Source organism: Gavialis gangeticus, unplaced genomic scaffold, assembly GCF_001723915.1.
Source record: "Gavialis gangeticus isolate Ggan-Ray unplaced genomic scaffold, GavGan_comp1, whole genome shotgun sequence".
NCBI lineage: Eukaryota > Metazoa > Chordata > Crocodylia > Gavialidae > Gavialis > Gavialis gangeticus.
Genome location: NW_017729025.1, coordinates 40759827 through 40771926, shown reverse-complemented (window position 1 = coordinate 40771926; position 12100 = coordinate 40759827). Strand labels below are relative to the sequence as shown.

At 43.9% G+C, this 12100-nt stretch overlaps 1 protein-coding gene across 3 annotated transcripts in view; it reads left to right on the top strand.

The window, feature by feature from the left end:
• The window catches only part of TDP1 (tyrosyl-DNA phosphodiesterase 1), a 201683-nt gene that overhangs the window by 107225 nt on the left and 82358 nt on the right, over positions 1-12100 (top strand). Inside the window, exon 13 of one of the 3 annotated variants that reach the window (XM_019518667.1) lies at positions 11875-11977. The exons of 1 other annotated variant lie outside the window; for it this stretch is intronic. In XM_019518667.1, the coding sequence (XP_019374212.1) occupies positions 11875-11977 (103 nt within the window). Of the gene's footprint in view, positions 1-11874; positions 11978-12100 lie in introns of those variants that run through there. One more of the 3 variants, XM_019518668.1, reaches the window with a different exon arrangement.

Sequence of the window (12100 nt, the reverse complement as noted above, 5' to 3'; positions counted from 1 at the left end):
ACTGAGGAACTACTCAATGTAAAGCTTCATAGATTAAAACATAAACATTAATGCTTCTGGAAAGATTGGCCGGACATACATGCTGAATAGTCAGTTGCAACCTCTGTATAAAGAGGTAAAAATGTTCCTAAAAGCCACATAATTTTACTTAAACTTATTTATTGAAAGTTTGTAGTTTTTAGTTGGAAAAGCTTGAAAGTTTGGGATTCCTGGTCTGTCAGTCATTTTTAACATGCCTGTTCACTAAGTTGTTGCATAGTAATATGGATATGGTGTTGATGCAATTGATTCCCTCAGAAGTCTGTTCACTTTGCTGTTGTTAGCACGCTACTGCTATTTACTTCATTGTAAGGTGATGACTGCAATCAAGGTTGATACAGAAACATCCGGGGGGAGGGCTGTAAGGGTGGGGAAGAGGGGAATAGTATCCCGGGGAATGCAGTGTGTACCTGATCCCTTCTGAACTCTGCATTCCAGGGGTGTTAACAACTCTTTCTCCTTTATAATGGTCTTGATGTTCTACTAATCAAGCTATCTTTTCTTCTGTAATTCTGCTGTTAGCTGCTCTAGGTAATGTAACTCCCTATTTCACAGTCCTGCAGACTGTATTTAACTTATTCCAATAAAATTTTTGTATCCGTTTTTGCTTCAATCTTAAACTGAATAATCATATAGCACAAGGCCCTAGCCTAGTAGTAAAGCTTCTAGCTTATTTTTAATGAAAAAAATGTGTTGTTTTATATGAGACTATGCTGTTTACCATCTGCACCCCACTTCTCAAAATTCTAGATCCACCCATGGTCATATCCAAACTGCATGTTCTAATTTCACACAATTCTTTTGTAGGTCTCTTTTGAAACATTTTTACTGAAAATGATCTTTTGAGAATTCCCCTTCTCTTCCTCTCCACCCCCCTTACATTTTGTGTGTTGTAAACTGTTGATTTATGTAGTGTGTAACAATACATAGGAAACAGATTTTAAAACCCTTGACTAACCCAAATTGACACTAACCCAAAGGTACCTATTCCAACCTGATTGGGCCATTGTGTCTGGATCCATGGCATACTTTCTACCTGACCTGCTTGAAGACTTCATAATGAGGGAATTGTAAGATGGGGTCAACAAGAACTGGAAAAAAATGAAAAGAAAGGGAAAGCCTTGAGGGCCTTCTTTTTCTTTGAGTAAGCAAGCCATCTGATGGAAGCTTTACATTACTGATACCTAAAGCCCGCCAGGAATTGAAGATAAAGGAAAAAGTTCTTCCAGTTTATGACAAGTTCTCTGGCACCCAAAGAGCCCACTGTCTTGAAGTGCTATGCCACCTCTGCAGTCATCTGGTTCTTGACTGCAGTCACAGCTTTAGTTCCATGGTAGATCAAAGAGTGAAGGATTTAACGAATGCAAACCATGGTTATCTGTTTCCTAGCCACCAGTGGAGGGTTCGGGATTGAGAGTGTGGTCGGGGTAGAAAGATAAGAAAGGTTTATTGACTTAACAAAAACGCGACTGCGCGTAGTAACAAAACGCCAAGGACAGACGATAACAATGTGCATCAGCAACTTATCGGCAGTCCCCTCGGATGCCTGATGTGTGACAAATTCCTCTTCTGCAAAGCTCAGTGAAGTCAGGCGTCCCCACTCAGTGCTGTCTGAGGGGTACTGGGAAGAACCCTGGTATTCAGTCCTCGGGCTCCTTGAGATCCACTAGCCTGCGAATCCAGGTTAGCAGCTAATTCCAAATCAGTAGTTTCTTTTACAGAGCTGCGTCTTCCTTCTAAATGTTTTCCAGATGTGCCAGCCAATTTATAACTTCTGAGCTATGCTGATAACTTACAGCCATGCAGATTCTCCCATTATAATTATTCTTAGGACTGACCAATAGCAGTGCAAGCCTTGCATTCTTCTGATAAGGTCAATTTTAACTATGCCACAAAGCCTACCACTACTTCTACAAGGCCTTGTTAAATTTACTAGGCCTTATTGCTCTTTGACTTTCATTAGGCTCTTAACCCCAACTTATAGCTTAATATCTGAACAAATGATAGAAAAACACTTGGTTTAATCTTCACAGCGTTCAGCAAACACCTTAGACACAATTTTCAGCTGTCACAATCTGAGTATTTCTCTTCGTTTAAAGTTTTCTCTTTGTTTCTAATTTGATGACACTGCAGCACTTTTTTTTGGTGGGAAAGTGCATGTATGAGTAGGAACTCCTGGACAATTGCATATAGGAAGAGTGACAGACAGATCAATCCCAAGATGTCAAGAATCATAATTCGCCTTATTGTTATTGTTAAAGAGATACACGTGGACTCTCTTGATCTTAATTCTGTGTCAAATCCTAAAGTACTTAAAACTGATCTGTAAACTAATTGAGGCTTGTCAAAACTCCATTTATCAGTGCATTCTATTAAGGCCTGTATTACCTGTGTTGGGAGGAGGAATGGGTTAGCCAACATACAAGAATCTTGCAAAGAGAAAGGTTAGTTAATGTTGAAGTGATGACTTAGGATTCAGGGGCGGGCAGTTATTTCAGGCAGAGGGCCACTTGCTGAGTTTTGGCAAACCATTGAGGGCCACATGACAGCAAGTCAGGGGCAGATAAATATTAATTTTCTAAATTTTTTAGGGGCCCCGCGGGCTAGATAGAATGGCTTAGTGGGCCACATTTTGCCCACCCTTGGCTTACATGTTACACGGTCATTTGATTTCAGTAATAAAATTGAGTTCCTATTACCCTGCTTAGAGTAGAGCTTTTGATTTGGGGTTTAAAACCAAATGGATCTCGACCACTTTAAATTGTTTTACAGGACTTCTAGGAATAATTTCTATTAATCTAATTTAATTCCAATCCAATATTGATGTTCATTTTTTTTTTATCTTGATTAAATATTAACTATTTCTTAGCTCTAGTCTAGTAGTGTTAATAGTAGTTTACCTCTGATTATATGATTCTTGGTCTTATTTTTGTTTAATTTTTAATAAAATGCATTAAAAGATACTGAGTTTTCTCCAGTAAACAGCATATGGCAGATCTTTTGAAAATATGGGTGGCTATCAGCCAGTGTACTTACCAGCTTAATTAGTTGGATCCAAATTAACCTTTGCTTCTCACACAGCTGCTTTCTATTCATTATAGACTTTTACCTCTCTCTCATTTTTGGAGAGTCTAACTGTAATTAAGACTAATGTAAATACTTTGTAGGCAGCATTTGGTAACTTGTTAATTCCCTCTGGAGGCTAGCTGACAGCTAGATTTTGCATTCAAGTAAGTGTAGAGAGATAGGGTCTTTCTCCGAAGTTTTGACTTGAATGGCTTTTGTTGTTTGGTCTTCTGCTCCTACAGTTGCTACAACAAAAGAATCTGTTACTGGATGAAAAATCTTTTGGAGAATGCTTGGTATCTCTTGTCAGTACCCTTACAAATGACTGGACTAGGCGCTGGCATCAGCATGTGTCTTCTGTAGATACCATCATTCCCTCATTTGCAAGTATAGTGAACCTGCAAGACAAAAAGCATAGAATATCCAGTACTTAGGTGCTGCAAGAGACCATACTGTATCAAGAACCTTTGCCATACATTTGAGTAAGGCATTCCAACATCTTTATCAACACCTGGATAAGATGTTGAAGGTTTTATGCATCATCAGGAAAGTGTGAGGCACGTTCAAATTGGATTAGTTGTTTACCCCTGTGAACAATTACCTTCATCATATTGCTCCCTCCACCTAATAAATTCAAGCCCGCATTGATTGACTTGCTTAAGACTATACACCCTCCTGGAGATCTGACCCTGGTAGTGGAACTAGTAAACATACTGTTTTATGGGAATTAGATTCAACTACATGAGGTGCTCGAATTAAGTATTTGAGAACTAGGCAGGTGGACCAAAAGGGTACTAGTAGGTTTGGCCCATTCTTTGATATCAGTAGCTTTCTTTTATTGGGAATCCTGTATGGGGTCCTTACAGATTCCCATTGTGACTCCACAGAGGTTGAATGGCAGATGAGTCCCTCCTGTACACAGAGAGGGAAGCAGAAGGGTACTTGTTCTCCAGAGGTAGGACTACTCTTTACACGTACCAGAGTACATATTTGGTAATCCAAATCTCCATTATCTAAATGGAAACTTTTTTCCCCCACCAACCTGTAATTTGGTTTTGTGTAACAAACCATTCTCTTCTTAAGTTTTATGTAATATAGTACTTCATCTCTACTCTTAAGTTTGATACTGTAACTTCTAACTGTTTAGCTTTTTGGAATAAATTCAGCTATCCCAATGACTTTTCAGCAGGTGCTTTGCAAAAGGGTTTAGATAACAGAAAGTAATACTATAGCTTGCTTTATTTTCACACTAGTTGACAGGGAATGTTCACTGATAACTTGTTTGTTTGCAGAGTGGAGAGATCAGCATCTAGTACTCTGACCAGCATAGAGTGATAGTCAATGGACTGGAAGGGGCCTGTAAGATCAAGTCTGGTCCTGTGTCATAGGCAAGAGGTTAAAGAGCTCAAACTAGTTCAACAAGGTGTTTATCCAGCCTCCTCTTGAACACCTCCAAGGATGGTGACTGCACCACCTCTCCTGGGAGTGTGTTCCAGGTTCTAGTTACCCTTATGGAGAAGAAGTTCTTCCAGCCTAAATCTTCCCTCTTAGTTTGCAACTGTTGATCCTCATCTTCCCAAGGGATGCCTTCCTGAAGAGTTGTTGTCCCAGATCCTGGTGTTCCCCTCTGACATTTGTAAGCAGCTATCAAGTCACCTCACAGCCTTCTCTTACTGAGACAGAACAAGCCTACCTCCTGGAGTCTCTCATAAGGCCTATCCTCCAGGCCCCTAATCCATGTGGGTGGCCCTTCTCTGCACCCTCTCAAGTTTATCTGCATCCTTCTTGGAGTGCAACGCCCAGAACTGGGCACAGTACTCCAGTTGTGGCCTCACCAATGCTGAGTAGAGAAGGAGAAGCAGCTCTTTCGATCTGTTGGCAACACATCGGCTGATGCATGCCAGAGTTTTGTTTGCCATGCTGGCAACTTTCTTCTACTGTTGGCTCATTCATCTTCTGGTCAATTGTGACCCCCAGGTCCCGTTCATATGCCATGCCAGCCAGTGGGCTACCGCGTGTCATAAAGTTGTGGTGAAGGTTCTTCCTACCCAGATGAAGGACCCGGCATTTTCCCCTGTTGAACCTCATCTGATTACCCCATAGAACCAATCTGTCAAGGTTGTCCTGCATCTTTGCCCTATCCTCTGATGTGCCCGCATTTCCCCACAGCTTGGTGTCACTTGCAGACTTAATCCTAGAGCATTCCACTCCCTCATCCAAGTCATTAATAAATATGTTAAAAAGCACGGGTCCAAACACTGATCCCTGTGGGACACCACTGGCGACAGTCCTCCAGGATGAGGCCATCCCATCAATTACAACTGTCTGGGACTGGCCTCTAAGCCAGTTATCCTCCCACCTCACTGTAGACTGCTCCAAGCCAGTACCCACCAGTTTGATTGAGAGAATTTTATGGGAGACAGAATCAAAGGCCTTACTGAAATCTAAGTAAATGATGTCTGCCTCATGATCCTTGTCTAGCTGGTTAGTTACCTGTTTGTAAAAGGACACCAGGTTTGTCAGGCATGATCTACCCTCCACAAAGCCATGCTGGTTGTTTCTTAACACCCTGTCAGTTACAAGTGTGTGATTGATGGCCTCTTCAACAATTTTTTCAAAAGTTTTTCCAAGAGCTGAAGTCAAACTGACCAGTCGTCTGCAGCTTGCAGGGTCATCCCCCCTCCCTTTCTTAAAGATGGGCACCACGTTGGCCTTCTTCCAGTCATCCAGGACCACGCCCCATGTTCCATGACTTTTCAGATATCTTCACCAAGGGCCATGCTATGAGTTCAGTCAGTTCTTTCAGGACTCTTGGATGTAGGTCATCTGACCCAGCAGACTTGAAAGCATCCAGTTGTTCTAAGAGGGCCCTCACCAGTTTGGGACTAATTTCATGTTGTCTCTAGGGTTCCTTGTGTTCTCTGGGCTTCTGGAGAGATGCACAACTCCTATTAGCTTTCTGGAATACTGATGTGAAGTATTTATTTAGGAACTCAACCTTTTGTGGGGAGCCGGAGGAAAAGCAAGTGCAACATTGGACCCCTGCTAAACCAGATGGGACAACTGATGCCCAGGAAAAAGCAAACTTGCTAAATGGGTACTTTGTGTCAGTTTTTCACCACTCCCATGAGATGGCCGTGCCCACTATGTGTCAGGGAGGCCCAGGTGAGGGAGATTCCTTGCCCTCCATCGAAACTGACCTCGTGAAGGAACACCTTGACAGGCTGGATACCTTCAAGTCAGCTGGCCCTGATAGGTACACCCAAGGGAGTGGGGTGAGCTGGTGAGCATCATAGCTCAGCCCCTGGCATGGATCTTCAAGAGCTCTTGGCGCTCTGGTGAAGTGCCCAATGATTGGAAGAGGGCCAATGTCATGCCTATCTTCAAGAAAGGGAGGAAAGTAGATCCGGCAAACTACAGGCCCATCAGCCTGACCTCTATCCCGGGGAAGGTCTTGGAAAAGATTATCATGGAGGCCATCCTTAACAGACTAGCTGAAGGCAATATTCTAAGGGATACCCAGAAGGGGTTTGTTGTGAGTAGGTCTTGCTTGACCACTCTCATTTCCTTTTACAACCAGGTGACTTATCACCTGGACAAGGGGGAAGAGATCAACGTTGTATATCTTGACTTTAAAGAAGCCTTCAATCTCATATCCTACGATCACCTTTTGGCTAAACTGGCTAACTGCGGCCTCGACCTCACCATGATCTGCTGGCTGGGGAATTAGCGCCGCGGTAGGACCCAGAGGGTGGTGGTCGATGGGAGCCAATTGTCTTGGTGCACTATGACCAGTGGGGTCCCTCAAGGCTGGGTCCTAGGGCCTATACTATTTAACATCTTCATCAATGATGTTGACATAGGTGTCAGAAGCAGACTGGCCAAGTTCACCGACGACACCAAACTCTGGGATAAAGCATCCACACCTGAGGATAGGGGGAAGATCCAGGAGGATATGGACAGACTCATGAAATGGGTGGACGAGAACCCGATGGTGTTTAACACTGAAAAAAGCAAGGTTCTGCACCTTGGGAGGAAAAACCTGCAGCATGCTTATAGGCTCGGCAGTGCTACGCTGGTTAGCACTACGGATGAAAGGGACTTGGGGGTCATGGTTGACCACAAGATGAACGTGAGACTTCTATGTGATGCTGCAGCTAGTAAAGTGAGCAAAACGCTGGCTTGCATCCATAGATGCTTCTCAAGCAAATCCCAGGACATCATTCTCCCACTGTACTCGGCCTTGGTGAGGCCGCAGCTGGAGTACTGCGTCCAGTTTTGGGCTCCACAATTCAAAAGGGATGTGGAGAAGCTTGAGAGGGTGCAGAGGAGAGCCACGCGCATGATCAGAGGTCAGGAAAACAGACATTATGATGAGAGGCTGAGAGCCATGGGGCTCTTTAGCCTGGAAAAGCACAGGCTCGGGGGTGATCTGGTGGCCACCTATAAATTTATCAGGGGTGCTCATCAGGATCTGGGGGAATGTCTGTTCACCAGAGCGCCCCAAAGGATGATGAGATCGAACAGTCACAAACTCCACTGTGACCAATTCAGGCTGGACATAAGAAAGAACTTCTTCACTGTCCGAGCCCCCAGGGTTTGGAATAGACTGCCACCGGAGGCAGTTCAAGCACCCACTTTGAATGCCTTCAAGATGCATTTGGATGCTTATCTTGATGGGATCGTATGATCCCTGCTGACTTCCTACCCCTGAGCAGGGGGCTGGACTCTGATCCTCCGGGGTCCCTTCCAGTCCAAATGTCTATCTATGACTATGACTTTTTGTGGGGGGTCAACTGTGGGCTGTCCCTCTGTATTCAGTAGGGGTCCTACAGTGGAGTTTGATTTTTTTTTTTTTTTTTTTTCCTTGCTCCCCATATACCAGTAGAAGGACTTTTTCTTGTCCTTTATTTTGGATGCCAGCTTGATGTCCATACCTGCCTTAGCTTTCTGTATTTCATACCTGCAGACCCTGGTTATCTAAGTGAACTCTTCTCAGGTTGCTGAAACTTTTTTTCCGTTGATTATATGCATCTTTTTTCTTTTTCAAAAGTTCCCTAATGTCCCTGTTGAGCCAAGTGGATCTCTTGGCTCCTTTCCTGCTCTTTGATCATTTGGGAATAGACTCTTTTTCAGCAGTGAGGATTGCTCCCTTGAAGAGGAACCATTGCTCCTGAGCTCCCAAATTGTCTGATCACTGGTCATAGAAGGCCTTTCTAACTATCCTCCTGAGTTTGTCAAAGTGCCCTTCTGGAATCTAGGACTTCTATTCTACTAATTGGGATCCTAGCCTTCCAGTGGATGGTGAACCTAATTGGACTGTGATCACTGTCACCCAGGATACCTCCAATTTTCAGGTCCCCTACCATGTCCTCCCCTTTGGTAAGCACCAAGTCCAGAGTGGCTTTGCCCTTAGTCGGTCCTTCAATAACCTGTGACAGGAACAGGTCATCAGTAGCTGGCAAGAAATTAACTGACTTGCTGGAGCCAGCTAAATGGTCTTCCCAACAGATGTCAGGGAAATTTGAAGTCACCCATGACGATCAGGTCTTCAGTTCTGGCTGCATCAGTCAGTTCCCTAGAGAATGCCTGATTTGTTTTTTCTCTTCTTGGGAGGCAAGCCTGTAGTAGGCTCCCACCATCAATTCTTCTTCTCATGACCCCCCTTGTATCTTGACCCAGAGGGTCTTGAGGGATTTTTCAATTCTATCAAGCCTGACTTGCAGGGAGGGGTACCATTGTTTATGTAGAGGGCCACCCCTCCTTCCTTTTTCCCAACTCGATCCTTGCTGTAGAGCCTATAGCCCTCAAAACCCACTGCCCAATCATATGTCACATCCCACCAGGCCTCCATCAGCCCAATGAGGTCAAAATCCTTGTCTACCAGGAAAAGAGCCAGTTCCTCCTGTTGGTTGCCCATGCTTCTGGCATTTCCATAAGGGCACCTGCATTCCCATCTGGTCGCCTCAGTTTTTCTGTAGCTGTGTGGTATGTTAGGGCATTGGTGCTCACCTGGGTATCCACTCTGTTGATGCCCTCTCTCAAGTCATTATGGGAAGAGGATTCATGTTCAGCAGTGGATTCATGTATAACAGTGGAACCTTCTCCCTCTCCCCCAGATGTGCCTAGTTTAAAGCCCTCCTCAGCAAGTCAGTGGTTTGTTTGTTTTTTTGTGTAGAAAAGAGCTTCCTCCCTCTGCCTGTGAGGTGAGTACTGTCTCTTGCATGTAGACCACTGCTGTTGAACTGCATACCAAGCATAACTTTCTGGTTATCCAGCAAGGGTGGTTTCACCCATTACCAAAAGTAAAATCGTATTGTATGTGCTCTAAGTACTGATATGAACAGTACCAACAGTTGTATGGTATTGAGATGCTGGGTACCAAAGTTACAGGGGGGAAGGGGGTGCTCTCTAGTTTTTGTGGTTTGGCTCAAGCAGAAATGAGATTTTTTTTTTTTTCTCCCAAGGAGTGGGACTATCAATATGAAAAACTGGGGAGGGGATTCTGTTGTTTGGATCAGATATTTTTCTCCTCCCTGCCCAAATCTTCAGTTCAGCTCCTGAACAAACAAAATAAATTATTTGCACATATATGTCACTTCTAATGATATTTGTGCTTGTATGCTTGGAGTTCAAAATGTATTCTTTTGCATTATGGCCTTTTAAATGTCATCTTTGAGAATTATTTGGTAGTGTTGACTGTAGAAGTAAGAGTAGAAATGAGTGAGAAGGAGTACCTGTCAGAAAACATAACCCTTGTGCTGTCAGAAAACATGTAATCCTTGTGAACCAGCGCTGATCAAGCCAACTCAGAAATTCATGGTGGCTCTGATCTATCTTCTATTGATTTCCTCTCACACTTCTAACTAGAATACATCTACAATTGTCAGTCACAATTCAATTATATACTTTGTATTTTGTTTCTGAAACAATTTTCTCAGTACAAGTGGACACATTCTCTTAAACATTCAGTTTAATTTGACTGATAATGGACAGGGATCAAGCTCTGTTATGGTGCTGGATGTATAATAAAAATTTGGCTTAAAAATCAATTTGTATACTCTCCAGGGAATTTATCAAAGAAAACAATAGCAGCAAAACAATATGCCTTTAAGCTTACGTAAGTGTTCAATACTGTTAGTGAGTGAGCGTTTTACCTTTGGGCATGATGATAGATAAGAAACAAGTTAAAACATAGCTGTTCAATCACAATTATTTAATCAGCTTTCTAGGTGATAATTCAAAGGCTGAGGTTTATTACTTGTACATTATGACCCTGAGAGCATGTTCCATATCAAAATGGTGTTGAATAAACGTACAGTGCTAAAATGATGTTCAGTTGCATAATACATTACAGGCAGTCCTCAGCTTACGACAGTTCAAGTTATGACTAACCACAATTCCAACATTTGTAAATGGACACCCGGGGTTTGACGTTCCGACCTGGGTTTCAACTTTGTGACACTAGATGCTGGAGACGGAGATGGGCCTTTCAGTGGAAGGGGAGAGGGAAGGGAAGGGCTGTTGGGGAGCAGGGCCGGGCTGGGCCCCTGCAGTGAGGGAGGGGCTGGGACAGAGGCTGGGGCAAACGTGGCTGGGACAGAGGCTGTGGCTGTACCAGGTTCTACAACCAGAGGTTATGGGCAGCGGGAGAAGCTGCGAATCGTCAGGCTGCTCCACCGGCTGTGTTTGCCAGGGAGAGGCAGGCAGAGCTGGGTGGCTCTGGCTGCTCATCCAGTTGCCCCCACTGGGGTGAGGCAGGCAGAGCCAAACGAGCCTTGAGAGAAGCCACAGCTGCCCAGCTCTGCCTGCCTTGCCCCAGTGGGGGCAGCCGGGGGAGCAGCCAGGCAGCCACGGCTTCTCCCAAGGCTCATCCAGCTGCTCCCCTGGCTGCCCCCACTGGGGAGAAGGAGGCAGAGCTAAGTGGCTGCGGGCTTCTGGTGACTCCTACTGCTTGCCATGAGACCGGGGGCAGGGGGACTTGTGACCCTGGATCTGATCGGGATGGGGCGGGCTGTGGCTGGGGCAGATCTGGGGGCACATAGCACCCCCCCATGCCCTTCCGGACACATGGTTGGAGCAGCAGGGTGCTGCTTCTCTGGGAGCCGTTTGTAGGGAAGCTCCTTTAAGAATCTCCTTGGACAGTTTCTTTAAGAAAGCAGACAAGACTCCAGAAAAACCTGCAGCCAAGACTCCTGAGAAGACTCCAGCCAAGAACCCTTCAAGAAGTCCAGCAAAGTCACCTCAAAGAAGTCCTTCGAAATGTTTGCTATTTACAATATAAATACATAAATAAATGCATGTAGACAAGTCATATAGCTACAATTATTTATTTTATATAATTGATTGAGTACTGTACAAAATTCTGGGTTATTTTTGGTGAAAATAGGGTATCAGGCCTCGGTTCAGGAGCCAATTCTCCATTTATAACATTGTTTCCTATGGGGAAATTGTTTTTGCGTTACAACCTTTCGACTTAAGGCGCGGTTTTCAGGAACCAAGTGTGTTGTAAATCCAAGGACTGTCTATATCCATTTTCATATAAGTAGTGCGCACGTGCCATTTTTTGTGACACCCCTACAGCCCCCGCCGCACTGTAGAAATAATAATGAAGTATAAAACTGTAATTATTCTTTATGTGAAATAACTGTTCTAGTTGAGGAAGTTTTAATGTCTCATACAAATTCATTGCTGTTGCAGCTATAATATTTCAATGCTTTATTTCTGTGAAGATTATGGCTCATCAAACTACTGTTTCTGTCTTTGCAGTGCCAATCTTTCTAAAGCTGCTTGGGGAGCTTTGGAGAAAAATGGTACCCAGCTGATGATCCGTTCCTATGAGCTTGGAGTTCTTTTCCTGCCTTCAGCATTTGTAAGTTCATAAGTTGTCAGGAGAAGTCTACAAAACTGATAGTCTGAAAATACATGCAGAAGGAACTTAACTAAATAATTAATTCCCATTGTATACTTGTTTTATGGGTTTCTCTAATTTGGG